This window comes from Sus scrofa, chromosome 2 (assembly GCF_000003025.6).
Source record: "Sus scrofa isolate TJ Tabasco breed Duroc chromosome 2, Sscrofa11.1, whole genome shotgun sequence".
In the NCBI taxonomy this organism is placed as follows: Eukaryota; Metazoa; Chordata; class Mammalia; order Artiodactyla; family Suidae; genus Sus; species Sus scrofa.
This window is the reverse complement of record NC_010444.4, coordinates 6,997,096-7,024,710: the sequence shown is the minus strand read 5'-3', so window position 1 is coordinate 7,024,710 and position 27,615 is coordinate 6,997,096. Positions and strand designations below refer to the sequence as shown.

At 54.3% G+C, this 27,615-nt stretch overlaps 1 protein-coding gene and 1 pseudogene across 4 annotated transcripts; one reads left to right on the top strand and one right to left on the bottom strand.

The window, feature by feature from the left end:
* Nucleotides 301–27,198, top strand: CAPN1 (calpain 1). 4 transcript variants are annotated; one of them, XM_005660702.3, is made up of 22 exons: nt 301–873; nt 2,209–2,476; nt 2,621–2,690; nt 2,958–3,076; nt 4,511–4,644; nt 4,731–4,899; nt 5,681–5,764; nt 6,117–6,202; nt 6,560–6,634; nt 6,765–6,925; nt 20,165–20,343; nt 21,216–21,227; nt 21,945–22,153; nt 22,248–22,287; nt 22,849–22,914; nt 23,000–23,057; nt 24,150–24,214; nt 24,620–24,688; nt 24,958–25,036; nt 25,618–25,734; nt 26,060–26,118; nt 26,432–27,197. In XM_005660702.3, the coding sequence occupies exons 2-22, from the start codon at nt 2,210–2,212 to the stop codon at nt 26,456–26,458; spliced, it is 2,145 nt and encodes a 714-aa protein (XP_005660759.1). In that variant the 5' UTR covers nt 301–873; nt 2,209; the 3' UTR covers nt 26,459–27,197. The 4 variants fall into 4 exon arrangements, 2 of the variants coding, with proteins under 2 accessions (XP_005660759.1, NP_001335713.1); NM_001348784.1 differs by lacking the exon at nt 301–873 and adding an exon at nt 1,369–1,505 and having other exon boundaries at nt 26,432–27,198; XR_002340872.1 differs by having other exon boundaries at nt 24,620–25,734.
* On the bottom strand, nt 12,432–19,616 carry LOC102165049 (annotated as a pseudogene).

Here is a 27,615-nt window from a genome sequence, read left to right as displayed (position 1 = left end):
TGCGGGTTCGGTCCCTGCCCTTGCTCAGTGGGTTAACGATCTGGCGTTGCCATGAGCTGTGGTGTAGGTTGCAGATGCGGCTCGGATCCCGCGTTGCTGTGGCTCTGGCGTAGGCCGGTGGCTACAGCTCTGATTCAACCCCTAGCCTGGGAACCTCCATATGCCGCGGGAGCGGCCCAAGAAATAGCAACAATAACAACAACAACAAAGACAAAAGACAAAAAAAAAAAAAAAAACAAAACAAACTGCGATCTGCTGGGCTGGGCCCCCCAGGTCAGGCAAAAGCCCTGAGCAGGGGACCACCGCAGTCTACCTCCCTCTCACTTCTGGGCTCCCCAACTTGATGCATCTGGGGAGGGAGGGTCTCTTCGGGTCCTGGGTGGGCCTGCCGTCCCGCTCACAACCTCTGCCGTCCCCTCCTGGGTAAGGCGACACATGGGCGCTCCCAGGTAGGCGGGCGAGGAAGGGTCTGGGGAAGAAGACAGAGATGCCGGCCTCTTGCAGTTTCAGGGTTCAAGAGGCCTCAGAGCGCGCGAGAAAGATGGGCTCCCACACTTGCTCATTTCATCCCATTCGCTGCGCGAACCGGGAGACTTAAGGCCAAGAGGGGCAGAGACTCACCCAAGGTCACTCGGCCAGCCGGAGCCTGGGGGACCGGTTCCCCACGCCCCGCCCGGTCGCCGGGAACCGCTAAGGCAAGGCGGCGGCGCCCCGAGCCTGCGCCCCAGGGCGCGGGGGCGGGGAGCGGGCCCTGCCCCGGAGCCGGGCTGCGGCGAAGGCCGGCCGGGGTGGGGCTGCCGTTTGCGGAGCGTCCGGCAGGGGTCCGCTCGCCGCCAGCCCGGCCCCTCCGCCCCGCAGCTGCCGCAGCCCGAGGTAATCTCGGCCCCGCGTCAGAGGCGGGCGGGGCGGCGGGGCGGCGGCCGCGCCACCGAGGAGGGGCGCCGGGAGGACGGACCCCGGGCTGCGGGGGCGGCGCCGCGGGCCGGGACGCCCGGGCGTGCCCTTCGGGGGCGCCGCGTGGGGTGGGGCCGCCCCGCCCTGCAACTCGAGCCGCGGCCCCCGGTTAAAAATACCCCCTGCCCCGTCCTCCCCCCGCCCCGCCGCCCCCGCGGTGCCCTGACGTCCGCGCCCCTGCGCGACTCAGCCCGACAGGCGCTGGCCCCTCCCCGGGGACAACGCTGCCTTTTACTAATTTGTCCTCTACGCGGAGTTGGCCCCGCGCCTGCAGAGGGAGAGGCGGGGAGCCCCTGAGTGAGAGAGATAGAGAAGGTGCCCCAGAGATAAGGGCGAGCTGAGAGGAAGCTGGGTTGGAGCCCGGAGAGGAGGAGGAGGAAGAGAAGGAGGAGGAAGGAGGGAGGGAGGGAGGGAGGGAGGAGGGCGGAGGGGCCGCGGCGGGAGGAGGGCGGGGAGGAGCGCTCTTCCTGGTTGGGCCCTGTCCTGAGCTGCCGCCCGGGAAGCCGGCTGCAGGGACCGCAGCGACACCCCCCCAAATACTCCTCCCCCAGGTAAGGAGCTGGGTGGCCGCGCCGGCCCCGGCCACTGCGCCCAGGCTGAGGGGCTGCCTCCACCCCCGGGCCCTCTGAGTGCCTGGGACCGGGGCGGGGGCTCGGGAAGCCGCACGGCTCCAGCGCCCGCCCCAGCCTGCGTTCCTCACTGTCTCCAGGGGCTGGGCCGAGGGAGGGCCAGAGGGGAAAGGACTAAGGGCCAGGCGCCCCATCCTGCAACCTGTCTCAGGAACCGGGGGGCGGGGGACCCTGCCTGCCAGGAGTTCTCAGCCCTCCAGCCCCTCCAGTGCATAGGAGCTTGACTGGTTTGAGAAGGGGGTGGTTACAGGCTGGCAGACAAAGAGGCCTTCCCTGGGGTCTCCCACCTTCCTGGTTCCCTGTGTTATTTGTTATCTCGGGCTCCGCCCTTCCCCACCTGCCGGGCTGACCACAGGACTGCAGGCCCAGGGCAATGACCGTCGGGGAAAAGAGGTGGTGGCCCTGGGTGGGGATGGGGAGATGGTAGCCATCATGCCTGGGGGATGGGAAGCCCTCTCTCCTGGGTTCTGGGAGCACAGGGAGGTGGCAGAGAGCCTGATGCTGCGGGGGAAACTGCAGTTTGGGGAGGAAGGATGGCAGGGGCTGCAGAACAGCATCGGCAGACAGGAGCCCCAGTTCTCGTCTGGGGAGGCGTGGGTTCTGAGCAGGCCCCTCTGTCCCACAGGATGGCCGAGGAGGTCATCACTCCGGTGTACTGCACTGGGGTGTCTGCACAAGTGCAGAAGCTGCGGGCCAAGGAGCTGGGCCTGGGCCGCCATGAAAATGCCATCAAGTACCTGGGCCAGGATTACGAGCAGCTCCGGGCTCACTGCCTGCAGAGTGGGAGCCTCTTCCGTGATGAGGCTTTCCCTCCAGTGCCGCAGAGCCTGGGCTTCAAGGAACTGGGCCCCAACTCCTCCAAAACCTATGGCGTCAAGTGGAAGCGTCCCACGGTGAGAGGGACCACCCTAAGTGGGACTCGGTTTACTCTTGCCCTGGGTGAGGAGTGGGAATAGGACTTGAGGTCCCTGGTAGGGAGGGGGGTTCCGGTTTCTAGGAGGGGCCGGCCCAGAGACAGGACTCTGGGTCTCTTGCAGGAGCTGTTCTCAAACCCCCAGTTCATCGTGGATGGAGCCACCCGAACAGACATCTGCCAGGGAGCACTGGGTAGGCCCTAGGGGGTTCTGCGTGTTTTCTCCATAGTAGCTCCCCATACCCGCTCCTTCCTGCTCTGTCTCAGTCCCTCCCTCCTGCAAGCCCAGGCAGGCTCTGGCTATCGGTGCTGGGGCTGGTTTGTCTAGATTCCTGGGTCTTTCCTGTAAGTTCAGGGGCACCCTGCCCAGGGAACCCCAGGTTCTCCCCAGCATGGCGCTCATGTGCATCCCTGGGTGGAGACTGGTGGGGCAGGCCTGACGTGGGTCTTTCCCATCCCAGGGGACTGCTGGCTCCTGGCTGCCATCGCCTCCCTTACCCTCAACGACACCCTCCTGCACCGAGTAGTTCCACACGGCCAAAGCTTCCAGAATGGCTATGCTGGCATCTTCCATTTCCAGGTGAGGAGCCCCACAGGCGCCTTGGGCAAAGGACTGAGGGAGAGAGGGGTACAGGCGCTGGAGGAGGTGGGGACCAGGGACCCATCGCCGTCTGAAGTTAGGGTGGCTCCAGGCCACACCTTGCAGTGCTGGTCCTCCTTCTCGAAAGTATTTGACCTCTTGATTCCATCTCGGAGCTGCCATGTGTGAAACGATTGGGCGGGTATTTCATTTCAGTTGGCATTTTTCCTGGGTGGTTGTGCCTATCAGAGGGAAAAAGTGCCTGGAAGAGTAGAAAGATCTCTGTGTTATAGCCTGTGGGACAAATCCTTTTCCATCTCAGGGCCTCAGTTTCCCTATCTGAGAAATAGAAAGTATTCTGCTGGGGAAAACCGACCTCAGTTTTCCAGAACCTTAGCCTCAGTCTCCCCCGCCCCCATCCTCCTGCACTTTGGCAGACTCCAGCCTCTAGGAGAGCCCTGCTGAGAAGAGACTCAGGAATAAGCCTCTTTAAACCAGCTTTTCCTGACGTTGTTGATAACAGCCTATTTTTCACAGCACACTAATGAATTCTCAATAGGCCGGTTTGGGGAGAGCCGCACCCCCAGAGGGGCCCGGGTGTCCTCTCCTTACCCTCTAGTCAGGGAGCCCTACTTTATCCTACCGGCCTTGGCGCTGATGGCTTGGCTTGGGCGACCCGCGGTGCGGTGTGATCTGCTTTAGCCAAGTGCAGCATCTGCCAGCGCGGGTACGCAGGGGCGTGGCCTCACCACCCTTTCTCCACCCTCTCCTCTCATTCCTCCAATCCGCTCCTCCCAGACCTCTGATTGGCCCGTTCACTCCTCCCACTGCTGGTCCTGAGGGGTCCCCCTCGCCTACCCCTGCCCCATTGTTCTGCACCCTTCTCCCCCACCCTCTCAACGCCTTAGCTCTTAGTCACTTTTGGCCTCTGGCGCCTCCTCCCTTCCTGGGAAGCTTGCCCCTCAAGGCATCCTTGAAGCAAACACGTGATTTCAGGAATCCTGTCAACCTTACGGGTGACTGATCTGGATGCCACTCTGTATACACGTGTCCCTGCCCCCACCTTATTTGCATGGGTACACCCCCCCACCCCCAACCCCTCGGCCTAGAATGGGTGGGGAAAGGTAGGGGTTCGGTTCCAGGAGAACCAAGGCCCAAGGGCTTTCCAACCTCTCCGTACCTGAAGAGGCACCTTAGTCTGTTTCAAAAATATCAGCACCGCTGCCCTAAAAGCTTTACTTTCATAATCTTTTTCCCATGAGGAAGCCATTGCTGTTCCCTTTTATGGATAAGGAGACTCAGGCTTCAAGAGGGTAACGTGCAGAGATCCTGTATCTAGGATACATGACTTAGAAGCAGGAATCCAGTAAGTGGCAGAGCTGAAGCTTTGGGGATCTCAAAGCAGGTCCTCCCTGTGTCCCCCTCTCCCCACAGCTGTGGCAGTTTGGGGAGTGGGTGGACGTGGTGGTGGATGACCTGCTGCCCACCAAAGACGGGAAGCTGGTGTTCGTGCACTCTGCCCAAGGCAACGAGTTCTGGAGCGCCCTGCTCGAGAAGGCTTATGCCAAGTGAGTAGGGGTCCAGGGACAGCCCCAGGCCACTCCGGAGTTTGGGGTCCCCCTTGGTTCAGAGCGCTGACCGGGGCTGCCCACAGGGTGAATGGCAGCTACGAGGCCCTGTCCGGGGGCAGCACCTCCGAGGGCTTTGAGGACTTCACGGGCGGGGTCACCGAGTGGTACGAGCTGCGGAAGGCACCCAGCGACCTCTACAGCATCATCCTCAAGGCGCTGGAGCGAGGCTCCCTGCTGGGCTGCTCCATTGACGTGAGTGCGCCCCGTCCTGGGACCCGCGTCTCCTCTGGGGGTGCTGCCCTCTCCCTTCTGAGCCCCACCTCACCCCCGCCCAGGCTTGGCTCCAGACTCCGTCCTTCAGCTGGCACCAGTCCCGGATCCTCTCCCAGTCCCATCCCCTCACCCCCATCCCCAGGACCTCAGACCTTAGCTGGTTTTCCCAACCTCAGCTCCTCGTTCTGGTCGTCGGAAGCCATGACATCAGACCTCAAGTCGTCACAGCCTCAGACCTCAGCTCTGCCCTCCCAGCTCCCCTGGCTGCTGCTGGCCTCTTCCCGGACTCACTTCCTTCACTCCCTCAGTCGCTCTTCTCAGCTCCTCCTCAGGCCTCCCTCACCCTTGATCTCAGGCTCCACCCCACCCTCACGGCATCCTCCCTTCTGAGCTCCCCCCCTTCCCCAGTCCTACCTGATTCCTGCTTGTTCTTGCACCTCTTCTCCGCCTGACTGTGTCCCTCCACGCAAGGACCTCCTCCTTGAGCGGCACGGAGCTCTGCTCGGCTGTATGTGTGTGCATGCGTGTTCACACGGGACCTGGCCACCTCTGGCCAAGAGCAGTATCTGTAGGATGCCCAGGCCCCTCTCCAGTAGTAGCATTGGTTGTATGTGGGGGTGATAACTAAATGGGGTTGGGGTTCCTGCCTACCGCTCCCAACAGCTGTCGTGTGTGCAAGGGGAATCCTAGACCCTGCCTGTTCGGGGCTCATCTCCTGACTGGGGGTGGGGACACAGATGACAGAGCGTGTGTCCTGCAGATCTCCAGCGTTCTGGACATGGAGGCTGTCACCTTCAAGAAGCTAGTGAAGGGCCACGCCTACTCCGTGACTGGGGCCAAGCAGGTACCCCCCACAGGGCGGCCTTCCCTGCAGGTGGTTCCTGCCTCCTCCCTCTCTGACCTGTGATCAGGGCTGGGGGTGGGGCTGGCTCATCCCTTGACCTCCCTGCAGCACCTTTCCTATCTCTTGGTGACTCTCATCCAGAGATGTTAATCTTGTCCCGCCCTGACTTCCTGTAGTTTGTACGCACAGCTGCCTCTCTCAGCAGTTTATTCCCAGACAGGGCTTCTCAGCTGTGCTTCCCGTGCTGGGTGCTGGGTGCTGGGTGCTGAGCCGGCTCGGAGAGGGTGAGGTGGTGGGAAGGGGTGTGAAGTGTGTGCCGGAAGCAGGTGCTGATGGGGCCTCTGGGGAACAGGTGAACTACCAGGGCCAGATGGTGAACCTGATCCGGATGCGGAACCCCTGGGGCGAGGTGGAGTGGACGGGAGCCTGGAGTGATGGGTGAGGGACCACGGACACTGGCCCGGGAGGCTTGAGAGGCTGTTCCGTGCTGCTGGCATATCTGCTCAGGACTCTGCCAGCCCAGGGTGGGCTCAGGATGAGCACAGGGGCCCATCTGCGTGGGACTGGGTTTGGGCACTGCCCTGGCGAAGCTCAGGCTATGCGGACCTCCATGCCCAGCCTGTGAGCATCCTTGGGGCATCTGATCTGGCCCTCAGAAGACACCCCTGGGGCTGGGATCTCTGGACTTGGCCTTGCAAAGGCCTCCCAACTTGGGCTAAGGGAGGACGGGCCCCAGGGACAGAGGCCAGGCAGGTCAGTGGCCGCCAGCCTCTGGCAGTGCTCTTTTCCCTGCAGCTCCTCGGAGTGGAACGGTGTGGACCCCTACCAGCGGGATCAGCTCCGGGTCCGGATGGAGGATGGGGAGTTCTGGTGAGCAGCCGCCTCTGTCTGGCCCCTCTTGGGACCAGCGGCCCAGCTCCACTCCCCACAAACCCCGCCGCACGGTGTTCTCAGTGCCCTGGCGGGACACCATGGCTCACCTGTCACCTCGACCCCCCAGGATGTCCTTCCGAGACTTCTTGCGTGAGTTCACCCGCCTGGAGATCTGCAACCTGACGCCCGACGCGCTCAAGAGCCAGAGGGTCCGCAACTGGAACACCACCCTCTACGAGGGCACCTGGCGGCGGGGGAGCACCGCGGGGGGCTGCCGCAACTACCCAGGTGACCTGGTCTGGAGGGCGCTCGGGGGTGGCATGTATGTGATGGTGTCTGGGCGCTGCTGTTTCCTGAGAAGGCACGAGTTCCCTCTGAGCCTCACGTTCCTCGATCGTAGGGTAATTGCACTGCACTCAAGAATCTGCTTTGAGGCGGAAACGTTGAATGTCTGAACGTCCTTGTAAATTCTATTTTTTTTTTTTTTTTTTTTTTGCTTTTGCTTTGTCGGGCCGCACTCGTAGCGTATGGAAGTTCACAGGCTAGGGGTTGAATCAGAGCTGCAGCTGCCGGCTTAGGCCACAGCCACAGCTGCATGGGATCCAAGCCATGTCTCTGAGCTACATCATAGCTCACAGCAACACTGAATCCCCGACTGAGCGAGGCCAGAGATTGAACCCGCATCCTCATGGATACTAGTCGGATTCGCTTCCACTGTGTCACAGCGGGAACTCCCTGTTCTTGTAAATTCTAAAGAGTCTCCCAGGGCCCGAGCCCAGGGTGCTGACGAGGGGCGGTGACTCTGTTGACGTCCTGTCACTCCTCACTCCCACACCTTCCTCCCGGCCCACTGTCTTCCTCCCCGAGCCTTCTGTCGCCTTTCCCTGGGCTTCCAGATCCATGGGGAGCCTTCCTCTCCCACCGTACTCTCTTCTTACCAACTTAGAGTCTGCCTCCTTACCAGGCCAGAGTCACCATTTAGCCTCATCCCTTCAAACGCCCGCGTTTCCTGTCTCCTCTTAACCTGACACAAGCATAGTTAAACCCTCTCCACCGGCTCCAGCACCACTGACTGTGCCTGGAGAGACATCACACAACTGGGGCAGCGTTTTCCCTGTAATGTCACAGCCCCCAAACCTCCCAAGTGCACTTTGCATGGTCCCAGCAACTCTGCCACTAGGTAGTAATGTCCCACCTTCTCCTCAAGCCTCTATCCGCTGTCACTCTCTTCTCATTTCACAGGACACCCCCTCCTGTGCCCACCTCCACAGGACCTGTGCCCTTCTTTACTGCCTTCCCGCCTGCGACTGTGGCAGAATGGTCCCTGCTCGTGGGGACCCCCACCTCTGCTCCAGAGCCCATTCTCCCTCAGTCTGAAAGCCCTTTGCTCCTTCAGCTGTCACCTCTCACTCCATGTCATGATGGAGAATTGCTTGTCTTAAAGCAGAGCAAGCCTCAGTGTTCCCATCATGGCTCAGTGGAAACGAATCCGACTAGGAATCATGAGGTTGCGGGTTCGATCCCTGCCCTTGCTTGGGGGTTAAGGATCCGGTGTTGCCGTGAGCTGTGGTGTAGGTTGCAGACGTGGCTCGGATCCTGCGTGGCTGTGGCTGTGGCCGTGGCCAGCAGCTGTAGCTCCGATTTGACCCCTAGCCTGGGATCCTCCATATGCCACGGGTGTGGCCCTAAAAAGCAAAAACAACAACAAAAAACAACCAACCAACCAACCGAAAAAACAAATCACCCCTCTCTAGACCCTGCTTCCCCATCCATTTCTTTGCTCCCCTTCAAAGCGAAATCTCTCGGGGTTGCCCCACCGCCTTTCCCTTGCTCGCTTCCACCTCAGGGTTTAACCCACTCCAGTCCGGCTTCCAGCCCCACCACGCCACTGCAGCTGCTGCTTTGCTGGCTTCAGCTTTGCCAAATTCACCTCTGCTCTGCTCCAGCAGTCCCCAGCCTGACTCACAGCCCTGTTTTAAAGTGTTCTCCTCCCGCCTAGGGATCTAATTGCAGCTTCTGCTCAGATGACCACTGTTCCTCGTACCATTTATTGAAAGTCTGTGTCTTTTCCCTGCAGTGCTGGCTCCAGGGACTAGTTCTGCCATCTGGGCAGGTCTGTCTCTGGACCTGCCGATCTTTCCCCTTCGTCTGTCCCTCTACCAGTTGTGCATCGATGTAGTCGCTGTAGGTGTATAAGTTCTGCCATTGGACAGAATATAGTTCTTCTTCCAGGGCCTCTTAGCTATTCTCATTCTTTGTTTCTCCATGCACATTTTACGATCAGTTTACCAAGTCCTGCAAAAAGCCTTTTTGAGATTTTAATTTGGAACTTCATCGAATCTTTAGACCACTTCGGGGAGAATGGACGTCTTCTCCGTTTTGAGTCTTCTTATCCGAGAATATGATAGATTTCTTTCTATATTTTGGCATGGGTTATGGTTGCAGCTGGGATTCGATCCCTGGCCAGGGAGTTTCCATATGCTGCAGGTGCAGCCAAAAAAGAAAAAACAATAAATTAAAAAATAAAATGACATCTCCGGAGTAGTTGCTGATACTGTAGCATGCAGTTGACCTTTTAAGTTTATTCTGTATCCAGCAAATTTGTTAAACTGTAGTTAATTTTACTCATTTATCTATAAATTCTTTTTTTTTTTTTTTTTTGGCTTTTGTCTTTCTAGGGCCACACCCACAGCATATGGAGGTTCCCACACTAGGGGTCTAATTGGAGCTATAGCTGCCGGCCACAGCCACAGCCACGCCAGATCCGAGCCGCGTCTGTGACCTACACCACAGCTCAGGGCAACACCGGATCCTTAACCCACTGAGTGCAGCGAGGGATCGAACCCACACCATCGCGGTTCCTAGTTGGATTCGTTAACCACTGCACCACGACGGGAACTCCTATCTATAAATTCTTTTTGGTTTTCTCACTGACCATACAGCATCTGCAAATAATGATGAATTTGTTTCTTTTCCAATTCTTACAACTTTTGTTCTCGTTTTGTTTAATGTGCTGGCCAGGCCTGTGGAGTGCCGACAAGTACTGGCTATGCCCTGGTCCTACCCTGCTCTTGAAGAAGTTTTTACTACTAAATGTTAACTACGTCTCATCACTAAGAACTTTTCTGCTCTAGGTTTTTGTTTTTGTTTGTTGTATGCACCTTTTATCAGGTGAATGAAATTTAACAGTATTAAATGCCTTCAATTGTACTTATTACAATTAGCTTTTTTCTTTTTTTTTTTTTTTTTTGTCTTTTGTCTTTTTGTCTGTTGTTGTTGTTGATGTTGTTGTTGCTGTTGTTGCTATTTCTTGGGCCGCTCCCGCGGCATATGGAGGTTCCCAGGCTAGGGGTTGAATCGGAGCTGTAGCCACCGGCCTACGCCAGAGGCACAGCAACGCAGGATCCGAGCCGCGTCTGCAACCTACACCACAGCTCACGGCAACGCCGGATCCTTCACCCACTGAGCAAGGGCAGGGACCGAACCCGCAACCTCATGGTTCCTAGTCGGATTCGTTAACCACTGTGCCACGACGGGAACTCCAGCTTTTTTCTTTTATCTGTTAAAACAGTAAGATACATCTATCGTTTTGCTATCTTCTGTTCTTGAGATGAAAACAGCAGTCATGGGACTTAACTTTGTTTTATACAGGAGTTTTATATGCATGTTCATGGGTGAGTTTGCCTGTAATTTTCCTTTCTCAGTCATGTCTGGTTTTGGTATCCGTGCTATATTTGGCTGGTAAACCGAATTTTGGGACATGTTCTCTCTTTTTCTGTTTTCTAGAAGAATTTGCAGAAGGTAGGAATGATTTTTCTTTTCTTTTTGACAGATGGCTGCTTTTTTTTTTTTTTTTTTTTTCTTTTCTTTTCTTTTTTTAGGGCTGCACCTGCGGCACATGGAGGTTCCCAGGCTAGGGATCTAATCGGAGCTGTAGCTGCTGGCCTACACCACAGCCGCAGCAACGCCAGATCCGAACCGAGTCTGCAACCTATACCACAGCCCTTGGCAATGCCGGATCCTTAACCTGCAACCTCATGGTTCCTAGTCAAATTCATTTCCACTGCGCCGTGACAGGAACTCCCGGGAGCTGCTATATGCCAAGGGATGATTTTTCTTGAGTGTTTGGTGGAACTGGCCTATAAAGCTGTCAGGCCTACTCTTTTATTTGTGTGAAGATTAACTTCTGATACTGAGCATCTTTAGTGGTGATAGGATTATTCAGATCTTCTGTTTCCTCTTGAGACCAGTTTGATGTTTTATTTTCTAAGAGTTTATTCTTTGCATCTGTTTTCACAATCATTAGCATGAACTTATCCTCAACATACTGTATCTCATTTGTCATGATAATATTTCTTTTATTCACAGCGTCGCTTATTTGCACTGTCTCTTTTGTCTTTATTAATCCGTGAGGGGGTTTGTCAATATTAGTCTTTATTTTACATTTATACTTTTCTTTGGTTTTTTAAGTTTTATTGCAGTATAGTTGAGTTACAGTGCTGTGATTTCTGCTCTACAACAGAGTGCTTCTGTTATACCTGTACGCGTATCCATTCATTCTCAGATTCTTCTCCCATATAGATTACCACAGAGTATTGGGTAGGGTTTCCTGTGCTTACAGTAGGTCTCTGTTGGCCAGTCATTCTGTATGCCACTCTGTGCATATGCCAGTCCCAACCCCCCAGTCCATCCCTTCCCGGCACCTGTCCTCGTTGGTAAGCATAAGTTTGTTATCAAAATCTGTGAGTCTGTTTCTCTTCCACAAATAAGTTCTTGCTTTTAGATTATTAGTCTTTAAAAAGGAATGATTTTTTTTACTTTACTCATCTTTTGTATGGTATTTTTTTCTATATTGTTAATCTTTGCTTTCCTATTTATTATCTGTTTCCTCTGCTTTCTTTGAATTTATCTTTTTTTTTTTAATTTTAATGTTAATTCTTTTGTCTTTTGTCTATTTAGGGCCACACCTGTGGCGTATGGAGGTTCCCAGGCTAGGGGTCAAATCGGAGCTGCAGCTACCTGCCTACCCCACAGCCACAGCAACGCGGGATCCGAGCCGTGTCTGAGACCTACAGCTCACAGCAATGCCGGATTCCCAACCCACAGAGCAAGGCCAGGGATCAAACCTGCATCTTCATGGATCCTAGTGGATTCATTTCCACTGTGCCACAGGGGAACTCCCTGGCAGTTTGTATTTTTTGACCACTTTCATCTAATTTCCTCTCCCCATACTCTTCATCTCTGATAACCACACATCTGATCTTTTTCTATAAGGTTTTTTTTGCTTGTTGGTTTGTCTTTGAAGTATAATTGCCCGACAACACTGTGTCGGTTTCCTGGTACAGAATAGTGACTTGATATTTCTATACATTTCAAAATGGTCACCCTGATAAGTCTTGTTTTCATCTGTCAAAGATAGATGATATCAAAGATCCTACCAAATGCTGACTGTATTCCCACATTGTACACTTCAGAGCTGTGATTCACTCACTTTGAAACTAAAAGTTTGTACCTCTTCATTTCTCTGACCTATTTCTCCCCTCCTCTCGTCCTCGTCCCTTCTGGCCACCACCTGCTAGTTCTCTGTATCTCTGACTCTGTTTCTGTTTAGTTACATTTGTTCATTTGTTCTGTTTTTTAGGTTTCATATAGATGAAGTCGTATAGTATTTGCCTTTCTCTGACTTACTTCACTTCGCATAATAATAGTCTCTAGGTCCATCCAAGTAGTCACAAATGGCAAGATTTCACCCGACTTTTATGGCTGAGTAATGTTTCCTTGTGTGTGTGTGTGTGTGTGTGTGTGTGTGTGTTCGTGTGTGTGTGTGTTATCTCACATCTTCTTTACCCGTTCATTTAATGATGGGCACTTGGGTTGCTTCCGTGTCTTGGCTATCGTAAATAATGCTGTTGTGAACATAGGGCTGAAACTGTTTTTTCAAAGTACTGTTTTCATTTTCTTTGGAAAAATACGCAGGAGTGGAATTGCTGCATGTGATGGTAGTTCTGTTTTTAATTTTTTGAGGAATCTCCATACCGTTTTCCACAGTGGCTGCACCAGTTCACATGCCCACCAACAGTGCACAAGCCTTGCCTTTTCGCTACATTCTCGCCAGCACGTCCATTGTCTTTCTGATAGAGCCGTTCTGACAGGTGTGAAATGCTATCTCATTGTGTGTGTTTTTTTAAACAACTGAGTATCAGTTTATTGAAAAGTGGGACTTAAGCATCTGCGATGGTGACTTCAGCCTCGACTCCTGGTTCAGTTCTGACGGACGGGATCTGCTCAACAGCCTCAGAAGGACTGGGCAGGTCCATGCGTCGCCTGTGGATCCTCGTCTGAAAACGACCCCAAGTCTTGGACCCTTCACCACAAGGTGTTCTCCTTGTCGTTATTCTCAGAGTCTTGGCAGGCATCGGAGCCCGTCCTTTTATTCTGAGATTCTTTTCCTTTGTGCCTCTGATCAGATCAGCACGCACCTGCTCCCAAGACTTCACGTTGCGGCTGGCGAGGGTGATTCTAATCCGGTGAATCGCAACCTCTGGCTACACGGGGAGTCTTTGCAGTGTCTTTAGAGGCCGTGGCTGTGGCTGGGCTTCCTGACCGACTTTGTTCCTGGGAGAGAGCGAACCATGGTGAGGCAGGAGCAGGGGCAGGAGCGGATGGCCCTGGGGGCTCTGCAATAGTATAGAGCGCTTTTTTTTTTTTTTAAGTGAAATCTCTTCCAATCTTTATTAGCATATTCAACAAGCCCAGGCCTTTGCAACCCTGGACAAGTCACTGAAACCATCTGAGGCCATGATTCTTCTCACCTATGAGGTTGTCATGGTTCTTTCTGTCTTTGATATTCTGCAGTCTCCTAGACTTTGGGTGCTGGTAAATGTTTTTATCTATCTCTGGTTAACATAACTTGGTCACAGAAACTCTACTCTCTTTATTTTTTTTTCTTTTTTCTTTAAATTCAGTGGATTTTATATTTTATAGTTGTGCAACCATCATCACAACTTAATTTTACAACATTTCCATCCCAAGCCCCAGCCCCTCCCAACCTGTCTCCCTGGGTAACCATAAGTTTTTCAAAGTCTGTGAGTCAGTTTCTGTTCTGCAAAGAAGTTCCTTGTGTCCTTTTTTAAGATTCCACGTATAAATGATAGTATGTGGTGTTTGTGTCTCCCTGTCTGACTAACTTCACTTAGCATGATAATTTCTAGGTCCATTCATGTTGCTGCAAATGCCATTATTTCAGTCCTTTTTTGTGGCTGAGTAATATTCCATCGTGTGTATGTACTGCATCTTCTTTATCCACTCCTCTGCTGATGGACATTTAAGTCGCTTCTGTGTCCTGGCTATTGCATATAGTGCTGCAGTGAACATTGCGGTGTGTGTATCTTTGCCTCTGGATAGATGCCCAGGAGTGGGATTGCTGGATCATATGATAATTCTATTTTTAGTGTTTTGAAGAGTCTCCATATTGTTTTCCATAGTGGTGGCACCAGTTTACATTCCCACCAACAGTGTAAAAGGGTTCCTTTTTCTCCACACCCTCTCCAGCATTTACTGTTGTAGATTTTTTGATGATGGCCATTCTGGCTGGTGTAAGGTGGTATTTCATACTAGTTTTTATTTGCATTTCTCTTGTAATTAGTGACATTGAACATCTTTTCATGTGTTTTTGGCCATCTGCATGTCTTCTTTGGAGAATTGTCTGTTTAGATCTTCTGCGTGCTTTTTTAATGGGGTTGGTTGGTTTTTTTTGTTTTTTTTTTTTGGTATTGAGCTGCAGGAGGTATTTATATATTTTGGAGACTAATCCCTTGTCAGTCGCTTCCCTTGCAAATATTTTCTCCCATTCTGTGGATTGTCTTTTCGTTTTGTTTAGGGTTTCCTTTCCTGTGCAAAAACTTTTAAGTTTAATTAGACCCCTTTTGTTTATTTTTGTTTTTATTGTTACTACTCTAAGAGGTGGATCTGAGAAGATATTGCCATGGTTTATGTCAGAGAGTGTTCGGCCTATGTTTTCCTCTAAGAGTTTTATAATATCCAGTCTTACATTTAGGTCTTTAATCCATTTCGATTTTATTTTTGTGTATGGTGTTAGGGAGTGTTCTAATTTCATTTTTTGACATGTAGCTGTGCAATTTTCCAGCACCACTTATTGAAGCAACTGTCTTTTCTCAACTTGTCGTAGATTAGTTGACTGTAGATGTGTGGGTTTAATTCTGGGCTTTCTTTTTTTTTTTTTTTTTTTGGTCTTTTGTCTTTTTTGTTGTTGTTGTTGTTGCTATTTCTTGGGCCGCTCCCGCGGCATATGGAGGTTCCCAGGCTAGGGGTCTAATCGGAGCTGTAGCTGCCAGCCTACGCCAGAGCCACAGCAACACGGGATCCGAGCCGCGTCTGCAACCTACACCACAGCTCACGGCAACGCCGGATCGTTAACCCGCTGAGCAAGGGCAGGGACCGAACCTGCAACCTCATGGTTCCTAGTCGGATTCGTTAACCACTGCGCCACGACGGGAACTCCAATTCTGGGCTTTCTATGCTGTTCCACGGATCTATATTTCTGGTTTTGTGCCAGTACCATACTGTTCTAATGCCTGTAGCTTTCAAGTACAGTCTGAGGTCAGGAAGCCTGATTCCTCCAGCTTCATTTTTCTTTCTCAGGATGGCTTTGGCTATTCTGGGTCTTTTGTGCTTCCAAAGAAACTTAAAAATACTTTGTTCGAGTTCTGTGAAAAATGTTCTTGGTGATTTGATGGCATTGCACTGAGTCTGTAGATTGCCTTGGGTAGTATAGTCGTTTTGACTATTGATTCTTCCAAATCCAAGAGCATGGTATATATTTCTATCTGTTTGTGTCATCTTTGATTTCTTTCATCAGCATCTTAAGTTTTCAGTGTACAGTCTTTCATCTCTTTTTCTTTTCCTTTTTTTTTAGGGCCACACCCATGGCATATGGAGGTTCCCAGGCTAGGGGTCGAATTAGAGCTACAGATGCTGGCCTATACCACAGCCACAGCAATGCTGGATCTGAGCTGCATCTGTGACCTACACCACAGCTCACAGCAATGCCGGATCCTTAACCCACTGAGTGAGGCCAGGGATCCAACCCGCAATCTCATGGTTCCTAGTCAGATTGGTTTCCAGTGTGCCATGACGGGAGCACTCTCTTTTGTCTCTTTAGGTAGGTTTTTTCTGAGGTACTTTATTCTTTTTGATGTGATGATAAATGGAATTGTTTTCCTAACTTCTCTTTCTGATCTTTCATTATTAATATATAGAAATGCAGTCAATTTCTGTATATTAATTGTGTATCCTGCAACGTTGCCAAATTCATTGATGAGCTCTTAACAGTTTTCTGGTAGCGACTTTGGGATTTTTCTCAGTATAGTATCATGTCATCTGCAAACAGTGATGGTTTTACTTCTTCCTTTCTAATTTGGATTCCTTTTATTTCTTTTTCTTCTCTGACTGCTGTGGCTAGGACTTCCAAAACCCCATTGAATAGTAGTGGTAAGAGCAGACATCCTTGTCTTATTCCTAATCTTAGCAGGAATTCTTTCAGATTTCCACCATTGAAAATTATGTTATTGGTGAGTTTTATATATGACCTTTATTATGTTAAGTTCCCTCTATGCCCACTTTCTGGAGGGTCTTTTAATCAGAAATGGGTGTTGGATTTTGTCAAAAGCTTTTTCTGCATCTATTGAGAGGATCGTGTGGTTTTTATTCTTCAGTTTGTTCATGTGTATCACACTGATTGAAATGTGGATGTTGAAGAATCGTTGCATCCCTGGGATAAATCCCACTTGATCATGGTGTACGATCCTTGTAAGGTATTGCTGGATTTGGTTTGTTAGTATTTTGTTGAGGATTTTTGCATCTATGTTCATCAGCGATATTGGCCTGCAATTTTCTTTTCTTTTTTTTTTTTTTTTTGTCTTTTTGCCATTTCTTGGGCCACTCCCACGGCATATGGAGGTTCCCAGGCTAGGGGTCTAATCGGAGCTATAGCCACCGGCCTACGCCAGAGCCACAGCAACGCGGGATCCAAGCCGCATCTGCGACCTACACCACAGCTCACGGCAATGCAGGATCGTTAACCCACTGAGCAAGCGCAGGGATCGAACCGCAACCTCGTGGTTCCTAGTCGGATTCGTTAACCACTGCGCCACGATGGGAACGCCTACACAGTTTTGATATGTAATGTTTTTAAGAACTGTGACATAGGAGTTCCTGTCATGCCACAGCAGAAACAAATCCGACTAGTATCCATGAGAATGCGGGTTCGATCCTTGGCCTCACTCAGTAGGTCAGGATCTGGCATTGCTATGAGCTGTGGTGTAGGTCACAGACATGTCTCAGATCCCACGTTGCTGTGGCTGTGGTATAGGCTAGCAGCTGTAGCTCTAATTCGACCACTAGCCTGGGAAGCTCCATATGCCGCAGGTGGTCCCTAAAAAGCAAAAACAAACAAACAAACAAAAACTAATATAATTCACCCACTAAAAAACTCACACTTTTGGAGTTCCTAGGTGGTGTAGTGGGTTGTGACCCAGCACTGTCACTGCAGTGGCTTGAATTGCTGCTGTGACTTGGGTTTGATCCCTGGCTCTGGATCTTCCGCATGCTGTGGACATGTTCAAAAAAAGAATTCACGTTTTTATCGTGTTCAATTCATTGATTTTTTTTTTTTTTTTTTTTTTTTTTGTCTTTTTGCTATTTCTTTGGGCCGCTCCCGCGGCATATGGAGGTTCCTAGGCTAGGGGTCGAATCGGAGCTGTAGCCACCGGCCTACGCCAGAGCCACAGCAACGCGGGATCCGAGCCGCGTCTGCAACCTACACCACAGCTCACGGCAACGCCGGATCGTTAACCCACTGAGCAAGGGCAGGGACCGAACCCGCCACCTCACGGTTCCTAGTCAGATTCGTTAACCACTGCGCCACGACGGGAACTCCCAATTCATTGATTTTTAGTGTGTCCTCAGTGTTGGGCGATCATCACTGTTACCTAACTCCTGAACATTTTCACTGCCCCCAAGAGAAACCCTTTATCCATTACTCCCTGCCCGCCTCGGTCCCCAGCCCCTGGCAACCACTAGTCTAATTTTGTCGCTGTAGATTTGCCTATTCTGGACATTTCATATAAATGGAATCATACAGTGTGCGGCCTTTCGTGCTTGGCTTTTTATCCTTAGCATCTGTTTTCAGTCCATGATAATGCATTTACCACATTTTGCTTATTCATTCATCAGCTGATAGATTGCTTCCAGTTTGGGGCTGTCATGACTAAAGCTACTCTGAACGTCTATGTCCATGTGTTTGCATAAGCATATGTTCTCTTGGATCTATGAGGAGGAGTGAAATTTTTAGGTTGTCTGGTAACTCTGTGTTTAACTTTTTGAGGAACTGCAAACTGTTTTCCCAAGTCCCAGCCCTGTTTTACCGTCCCCCTAGCCATGTTAGAGAGTTCCAGTTTCTTCGTATTCATGTTAACACCTGTTATTGTCCAGTTTGGTTTTTTTTTATTGCCATCCTATTGGGTTTGTAACTGGTATCTCACTGAAGTTTTGATTTGCACTTCCCTAATGACTAATGATGTTGAGTGTATTTTTAGGTATTGATTGGCCATTTGTATATATTCTTGGAGTGTCTATTCAAATAGTTTGCCCGTTTTTAGATACAGTTGTCTTTTGGTATGTTCTTTACATATTTCTTTATATATTTTGGATACGAGTCTTATGAGAAAGATGATTTGCATATGTTTTCTCCTATTTTGTGGGTTGTCTTTTTGTTTTCTTTTTTGTCTTTTTGCCTTTTCTAGGGCCGCTCCCACAGCATATGGAAGTTCCCAGGCTAGGGGTCGAATCGGAGCCGTAGCCACTGGCCTACATCACAGCCACAGCTACACGGGATCCGAGCCACGTCTGCGACCTACACCACAGCTCACGGCAACGCCGGATCCTTAGCCCACTGAGCAAGGCCAGGGATCGAACCTGCAACCTCATGGTTCCTAGTCGGATTCGTTAACCACTGAGCCACGACGGGAACTCCGTCTTTTTGTTTTCTTGATAGTGTCCTTTGAAGCACAGAAGTTTTTAATTTCGATGGTGGCCAGTTTTCTGTTTTCTCTTTTGTTGCTCATGCTTTTGGTGTCGTATCTAAGCATCCATTGCCCATCCTTGGAGTGCCTGTGGTGGGTCTCCAGGGTAAGGACCTGACATAGCATCCCTGAGGATGCAGGTTCCATCCCTGGCCTTGCTCAGTGGGTTAAGGATCTGGCATTGCCAAAAGCTGCACCTAGGCCGCAGATAAAGTTTGGATCCTGCGTTGCTGTGGCTCTGGTGTAGGCCAACAGCTGCAGCTCCGATTTGACCCCCTAGCCTGGGGACCTCTATATGCCGTGGGAGCGGCCCTAAAAAGGAAAAAAATTTTAAAAAGTTTTGCATATTCTGTCTAGCAATTGTTTGTTTTAGTCAAGAGGGTTGTTCCGCAGCTGAATCACTAAACTGCCAGATCTGCAAGTCCCTCTCAGGCCTCCTCTCAGACCCTGTGCTCCTTCCCCCCCTCCTCAGCCATTGTCCACACAGCAGCCCCCTTCTAAAACTTCAATCCAGGAGTTCCTGTTGTGGCTCATGGGTTAATGAACCTGACTAGCATCCGTGAGGGCACATGGGTTCAATCCATTACTGTGCCACAGCTCCAATTCCATCCCAGCCTGGGAATTGCCATATGCCGAGGGTGTGGCCCTAAAAAAAAAAAAAAAAAAAAAGACAGAAAATAAATAAATAAATATAACCTTAATCCAGTCACATCCCTCCCCCGTGCAGTCCTGATAGGGGCTCCTTTTGCTCTTTGATTCAACCCACACTTCGTGCCACTTCCCTGGTCGCCCGTGCTCACTGGAGCCCCATGTGTGGGTCTTCTCTCCTGCTCCTGCTTCCCAGGGATTTCCCCTTCAGGTCTCAGCTCAAATGTCATCTCCTCAAAAATGCTTTTCCTGCCCCACTCCAGCTTGCTTTCTTTGTAATTGGTTTTTTTTTTTCCGTCTTTTTAGGGCCGCACCTGTGGCATATGGAGGTTCCCAAGCTAGGGGTCGAATTGGAGCTACAGCTGCCGGCCTACGCCAGAGCCACAGCCACACAGGATTGGAGCCACATCTGCGACCTACACCACAGCTCACGGCAATATTGGATCCTTAACCCACTGAGCGAGGCCAGGGATCGAACCTGCATCCTCATGGATGCTAGTCAGATATGTTTCCGCTGCGCCACAACGGACACTCCTCGTTGTGATTGTTGATTCACCTGACTTGCTCAGATTCTGCCTCCCCTTGTGGCATGTGAGCTCATGAGGGCAGGGACCATGTGTGTCCCCACTCCTTATCTGTCACTTGGCACACAGTGGACTCTTAGTAATAGTTGTTGAATGAATGAATGAATGAATGAATGAGTAGACACATGGGGGGGAAGATTTGGTCGGGGGCTGCCTGGCCACTCCTCTGATCCCTGCTTCCCCACCTTCTGCAGCCACCTTCTGGGTGAACCCCCAGTTCAAGATCCGGCTGGAGGAGACGGATGACCCAGAGGACGACTACGGGGGCCGTGAGTCAGGCTGCAGCTTCGTGCTCGCCCTCATGCAGAAACACCGCCGCCGGGAGCGCCGATTCGGCCGGGACATGGAGACCATCGGCTTTGCCGTCTATGAGGTGAGCGGCTGGATGGATCCAGCCAACACTGCCGAGAAAGCCCGCCTCCTCGCCCACCACAAGCGAGCTCCGCCAGGGGGCGCCAGAGAACATGGCAGCACCTGCCCATCCTGAGCTCCTGAGGTGGGCAGCCCTGTCCCAGGGCTTGGGGAGGCACCTGCTGAGGCCCTCTGCCAAGATTGGGGCAGCCAGGGTCCTAAAATGCATCCGGTGAGGCGGCTGGAGGGGAAGGAAGATGCTTGGCTGGAAGAAGGGAAGATTCTGGGATTCCTCCCATCCTTAGAGGCCAAAAGGGTACCCTTGGTCAGTGGGCTCTGGCTTAGCTGACACCTGGGAGGCAGCTTCTGGCAGACAGACTTTGGCTGAGCTTTAGGAAGAAGTGGGCAAGTGGTCTGCCCTGGAGGAGTGGTGAGCTCCCTGTCTTGGAAGTATGTAAGCAGAGGCTGGCCATGGAGGGCCCTCCTTCACGGGCTATGTCCCAGGCAGAAACTTCTTGACCTCCCTGGGGATAAAGGATGGCCACGGCCTTGGCCCAGGCCCTGAGGCCCTGGCAGCAGATGTCCCTGGGCTGGAGGACGTGGCAGGTGGCTGCCCGGGGGCCTCTCCGAAGTCCAGCTCTGATTGAGAGCTGAGGTACGGGACATTCCAGGGACAAAGAGGACCCTTCGTGGGCCTCTCTTCTGGGGTCCTGGGACTTTTCTCTAGCATGAAAACAGGTCTGGGTCAACCCTGGCCCCACGACCAGGACCCCATCACCTGGTCCCCTTATCCCATGACTCTCATCCTGAGAATTCAGAGGCCCTGCCCAGCACACGCCCTGCCCCCTGCCCTGGGCAAAGCAAACATCTAACTTTCCTCGTCTCTCCTGACAGGTCCCTCCGGAGGTAGGTGTGCCATCTGACTCACCTGGATTTACACACCTTTGAACGCACCTGGCCCGATGGTGCTCAGAGCGGGCAGGACTGCGGCAAGCCCACACATAAAGCGCTGAGAAGTCACTTCGTTTTATGGCTCACAAAGTACCCCCATGCCCCTGCCCACTCTTCAGTGGGCAGAGCAAAGATTGTCCTCCTGGGGGTCAGAGCAGGTAGTAGGTAAGGGAGCTGGATTTGAACCCTGGTACTCAGAACACCACATACCCGCAAGGCTCTTCCTGTCTCAGTGTTTCTGCTGAGTAAGTGCTGGCTGAGGAGCGTGGCGGTGGATGGGCTGAATCTTCTGGACCCTTGAGCAAGTTGCTTAGGCACTCAGCCTCAGTGTCTATAAAATGGGCTGTCATGAGCACTAAATGAGGTGCCCCCCTGCAGTGCCTGGCACAGGGAGGCTCCAGCTCTGAATAATGCGTTATTTCATGGGGTCCATTCACCTCCACTGTGTGCAGTAGGCAGGGCTGTTACCCCCATTTTACAGATGAGGAAACTGAAGCAGGGTGACTTGTCAGGGTCAGGCGGCTCGTGGGGGGGCTGAGCTGTGAGCCAGCTCTGCAGCCCCTTGGTCAGAACTTGGAACCTGGGGTCTGGGTCTGGGTCTGGGGGCAGCTCCTCAGGGTGGGCTGCTGAGCAGGCAGCTGCAGCCCCCATTCCCTCCTCCCCTCCGGCCAGCTGGTGGGCCAGCCGGTGCACCTGAAGCGGGACTTCTTCCTGGCCAACGCCTCTCGGGCCCGGTCCGAGCAGTTCATCAACCTGCGGGAGGTCAGTACCCGCTTCCGCCTGCCGCCCGGCGAGTACGTGGTGGTGCCTTCCACCTTCGAGCCCAACAAGGAGGGCGACTTTGTGCTGCGTTTCTTCTCAGAGAAGAAAGCCGGGACCCAGTGAGTAGAGGCCCCAACCCACCCACTCCCCCGCCTCCCCACGCCCCTCCTGCTCCCCAGCTGACCAGCCCCTCTGTCTCCCCACCCTCTGCAGAGAGCTGGACGACCAGGTCCAGGCCATTCTCCCCGACGAGGTACGTGCCCTGCCCCCAGCAGCCACCCTCCTCCTCTCCCTCACCCTGGGAACCCGAGTGTCCTGTCCCCTGATCTCTGGCTGGCGGGGCACAGTCCCTCCTGGCAGGAGCCAGAGGAATAATACAAATCTCGCATTGGCCCAGCACTTAACAGTTTGCAAAGGACTTTGTGATAATAACGGCCCAGGGTCCCTGGGCTCTGGCTCTCTGCCAGGTCTGTGCGGAGCCCTTTACCTGGGTCACCTGGTTCTTTCATAACAACCCCGTCAGGGTGTCGTCCCCCATCTCCCCACCCAGTGGGAAACGCAGGTTCAGAGAGGTTAGGGAACTTGCCCAAGGTCACACAGCAGGAATCCAAAGCCTTGCCCTTTATCACTGGGCTGAACCTCACCCTCCACATGCAGGCCGCATGGAGAGGGAAGAGAGGGGCTGGGTTCCCACTTTACAGATGAGCAGAGTGAGGCTCAGGGAGGTGAAGGCCTCCCAGCCCTGCCTCCAGCTGCAGCCCGTGCCGGGCCGGGCTGGGGCGCCCCTGACCTGCTCTCCCGCCTCTCCGTCCAGCAAGTGCTCTCGGAAGAGGAGATTGATGAGAACTTCAAAGCGCTCTTCAGACAGCTGGCAGGGGAGGTAGGCGGGGCGTGGGGGCCCGGGGCCCGGGGCACGGCGGGGCAGCCCTGCCCCAGGGCGGGCGCCATCCTCCCTCTCCCCCCAGGACATGGAGATCAGCGTCAGGGAGCTGCGCACCATCCTCAACAGGATCATCAGCAAACGTGAGCGCCGCCAGGGCTGCGCCCCATCCCGGCCTGCCCGCCGGCCGCCCCCGCTTCCTCCGAGGCCCGGGATCTGGGCGCCTGCTCCTGCACTGAGCTGACCCCCGCCCCTTGGTCCTCGCGGGTGGGGCACCCTCCACTGCCTTTCAGAGCCCGGCTCACCCTCCTCCCTCCCAAACTCCTCAGGCCGTCTTTCTGCTTTTTAGGACTGCGTCCGCGGCATATGGAGGTTCCCAGGCTAGGGGTGGAATCGGAGCCATAGCCGCCGGCCTACGCCAGAGCCACAGCAACGCTGGATCCGAGCCGCGTCTGTGACCCTACACCACCACTGGTGGCGACACCAGATCCTTAACCCACTGAGTGAGGCCAGGGCTTGAACCTGCGTCCTCATGGATGCTAGTCTGATTCATTAACCGCTGCGCCACGACAGGAACTCCTCCTCATGCTGTCTTGCTAGACTCCGTTCTCTCTGCCTGAGTGCGGAGCCCTGCTGTGATTAGCTAAAACACTTTCAAATCTTTCTTTTTTTTTTCTTTCTGGCCACCCCGCAGCATTTGGAGTTTCTGGGCCAGGGATCAGATCCAAGCCGCAGTTGCCACCTAAGCTGCACCTGCAGCAGTGCCGGATCCTTAACCCTCCATGCTCGGCCGGGTATCGAACCTACATCCCAGCACTCCCAAGACGCCACTGATGCCATTGCGCCACAGTGGGAACTCCTAGGTGTTTTTGTGATGATAAAAACAATCTGGATGTGCTGCTATGGCACAATGGGTTAATGATCCATTGTTGTCTCTGAGGAGGTGCAGGTTCAATCCCCAGTCCAGGGTAGTGGACTAAATCGAGCATTGCCACAGCTGTGGCATAGGTTGCAGTTGTGGCTCGGGTTCAGTCCCTGGGCTGGGAACTTGCATATGCCATGGGTGTGGCTGAAAAAGAGGAAGAAAAAAAAAATCCTACATGCATCCTCTGCTAGATTTTACACACCAGGGGACAGGAATGGTGCCTCCCTGACGCCTGCCCTGCCCTGGCGCCCAGCACGGCAGGCCTGGGGAGCTGGCTGGGTTGAGGTGTCGGAACTGGTTTTGCTTGCAGACAAAGACCTGCGGACCAAGGGCTTCAGCCTGGAGTCCTGCCGCAGCATGGTCAACCTCATGGACGTATCCTCCCTTCGCTCTGCCTCCTGCGTGGGGCTCTGGGTTGCGTGGTTGGCTTGGGAAGCGTGCGGGGTGACGCATCAGGGGCAGCATAGAGAAAGGGACAACCATAAATGGACCTGTTCCTTCCCGGCATCTTCCCATTGCTTGGGTCGGGGAAACGGAGGCCCAGGCCTGTGTCAAGTGAGAGGTGGAGCAGGTGACCCCCAAGGCTGGTGCTCTGTTTGCGCCCGTCCCAGCCCCACCCTGATTCTGGCCTGGCCACTGGCCACAGCTGGCCGGACGCGGGCTCTGGCGGCATCTCCCCTCCCCTGTCTGGTCTTGCTCTCTGTGGCCGGCCTCTCGCGGGTGCCTGCTCTCCCCACCGTGCCTGGTTTAAGCTGCGGAGTTCCCTTAACGGCCCCGCAGCGTGATGGCAACGGGAAGCTGGGCCTGGTGGAGTTCAACATCCTGTGGAACCGCATCCGGAATTACCTGGTAGGTGGTCCCACCTGGCGGCGCCCTCGCCTCCTCTGTGGCCTTGGCCTCAGCACACAGCCCGGCTCGGGCTCGCAGGCCGACTGGGTGGGATCAGGCCTTTGCCCTGGGCCCACCTCTCCGAGCCCCCCCCACATCCCAGTGGCTGACCCCCTGCGGGCCTCTGCCCTCCACCCTCATGGAGCATCCGTCCACCTTGGGTGGATGGGAAGCGCTGGATGCTCACCGGCCCCCTACCCTCTGTCCCCCCCACCCCCTGCTGCCCCCAGTCCATCTTCCGGAAGTTCGACTTGGACAAGTCAGGCAGCATGAGCGCCTACGAGATGCGGATGGCCATCGAGTCTGCAGGTGAGGCCTGAGGCCATGGCGCCCCATGCAGGAGGCCCCAGGCCGTTTCCCTGACAACCGCCGGGGGCAGTGGCCCCATCACTGGCCTCTGTCCTTGGGGAGTGGCGGCAACGCGGTAACAGCCCTTTCTCATAGTTACTAAGCCAAGCGCTCCTCAGCGTTTCCTTTTGCCCTCACTGCCGCCTGATGAGGATAGAGTCTGGGATTAGCCCATCGAGCACAGAGAGAAGGACAGCTCAGAGAGGGGGAGTGACTGGCCTGAAGACACACAGCCAGGGAGGAGCGGAGCCTCCAGTGAGGGTGGTACAGGGCTCACAGGCCAGGCAGCACGAGGCCAGGGCATTCAGGACAAAGGAAACTGGACTCGTGGGCCCTGATGGCCAGCTCCCGACTCCCTGGGGCAGTTGAAGGTCTTCCACTGGTCCGGCGCTTGCTCGTCCAGCGCCTCCCAGCTCCCAGCCCTGCCCGGGAGGTTGTCATTCCCCTGAGCCTTGGAGCCCACCCGGCCGGGCCCCAGCCCCCTGCTCCGTCCCCTCTGGCCTGGTGCACCGCCCTGGCCCTCACCGGCTCTCCCGGGCCAGGGTTCAAGCTCAACAAGAAGCTGTTTGAGCTCATCATCACCCGCTACTCGGAGCCCGACCTGGCCGTGGACTTCGACAACTTCGTGTGCTGCCTGGTGCGGCTGGAGACCATGTTCCGTGAGTGTCCCTGTCAGCGTCCCCTCCAACCCCGTGCCTGTCTCATCCCCCTGGAGCATGTGGGAACCACAGGCCCGCCCTGCGGCGCGTGCCAGAGGGGCCGGGGTCTCTGCGTGGGGGTCCAGGCGGGCTGAGTGTCTGAGACAGGGAGTTGGGGAGGGCCCTCTGGAGGGGGGCTCTCAGGCAGCAGGAAGAGCTGCCCCCACCCCCCGCCCCCGGCTGTAAGGGTGCTGCGAGAGCTTGGGGTGCCGAGGGGAGGGGCTGGAGGAGGCAGGAGGTGCTGTCCCGCTGCGTTCTCAGCCCCATCGTCGTTTTCCGAACACAGGATTTTTCAAGACTCTGGACACAGATCTGGATGGAGTTGTGACCTTTGACTTGTTTAAGGTGGGCTTGTCCTCTGGCTGGATGGGGAGGGTGGGTGCTCAGAGGCAAAGGAGTTTTCTTAACCTCTCTGGGCCAGAGCCTGCGGCCACCTGAGTCCTTCAAGGGATGTCTGGGTTCTGGGAAGGGGGGCAGGAGGGAGGGCTGGGCTCCCGGGGAGAGGAGGTGAGAGAGTGCACCCCCAACCCGCAGGAGACTGCCTCTCCTTCCTGCCCTCAGAGGGGCGAGGAGACGGCGGCTCCCGAGCCTTGGCTCTGAGAGGCAGGACGTGAGCTGCCCCGGGCTGACCCCTCTCTCCGCCCTCTCTGGCCCGCAGTGGTTGCAGCTGACCATGTTTGCATGAGGTGGGGCTCGGGCCCCTTGCTGTGCTCTTCTGCCCTCGTCTGCCAAGCCATGCCTTCCCGCCATGCCACACCAGGCCACACCAGCTGCAAGTGCCTTCCTGGGAGCAGGAGGTGGCCTCGTCCTCCTGTCCCCTCATCTCCCACCGCCGTGGTTCATTCGCTCTGGGCAGAGCTGTGTGGCCCTCCCTGCCTCCACTGGCCGCGGGCTCAGATGGACTCCCCCAGCCCCTCTGGCCGCCGCACTAGGAAGGCAGCTTTTGCTTGTTCCTGCCTAGGATGGGGCTTCTGGGGCTTCGGGAAGACTGACAGCCCCAGGCCTCTGACATCCTGATGTGTCCTCACCCCTCCTCCACCTCCAGGGGCCACCCATCCAGCCCCGCCCGCGGCCTCACCTGCAGACTTTACACGATAACCACTAGCTCTGCACAGTCTGCGGTCTAGACGTGCAGAGCCCCTCCCTGGGGGCTGGGAACGCCTGTTCCTTCCTGTGCAAAAGCCGATGCCCCTCTCTGCCCCCCAGCCCTGTCCCCACCTGCCAACCAGGGGTGGCCTGGCCTGGGAGGTGGCCAGGCTTCCTGGCCCCCCCCTTCCTTTTTTATATTGGTGATTTTAAAGGGGACTCTGTGGGGACTGATTATCAGTTGTGAGGGTGCCAGAGGCACCCGGACGTGGCGGGGTTGTGGGGACATCTCATGTTTCCATGCAGAGAAGCCCCAAATAATAAAGGAAAAGGCCCCACCTTTGTCTCTGGAGTGTGTTTCTGCCTAAACCTAGGACCCAGGAGGGCACAGCAAGCCTTGCCCTGCAGATGCTGCCCTGCCCCACCCTCCTCCCCTTCTTCACTGCCTGGAGGCTCAAACCCCAGCTGGAGTCCTGGGCATCTGGGAGTTGGGGGTGGGATGGGACCCCCCTGCAGGGACAGGGCCGCCCTGCTGAGGTCCCACACGCCCCAGTCCTCTAAGCCTTGGAGGCCTGACCCCCTTCCTTCCCCGTGAGGCGCTGGCTGAAACCCAAACCCCTACTTAACTCAAACCTGACCCCCAGGCAGCTCCCCAGGACACAGAGCCTCCTTTAAGTCTTCTGGGGTGGGGAGGGGAGTTGCCCCTGTGACCCAGGCACCTGCAGCTTATGTAAGCTGCTCCAGGCCCTTGGGGTC

Excerpts from the sequence above, each read along its gene's own strand:
- CAPN1 (NM_001348784.1), top strand. The coding sequence starts at position 2,210 with ATGGCCGAGGAGGTCATCACTCCGGTGTACTGCACTGGGGTGTCTGCA. Across the intron at positions 3,077-4,510 it reads CTGGCATCTTCCATTTCCAG|CTGTGGCAGTTTGGGGAGTG; the intron begins GTGAGGAGCCCC and ends CTCTCCCCACAG. Across the intron at positions 25,037-25,617 it reads GATGGCCATCGAGTCTGCAG|GGTTCAAGCTCAACAAGAAG; the intron begins GTGAGGCCTGAG and ends CTCCCGGGCCAG.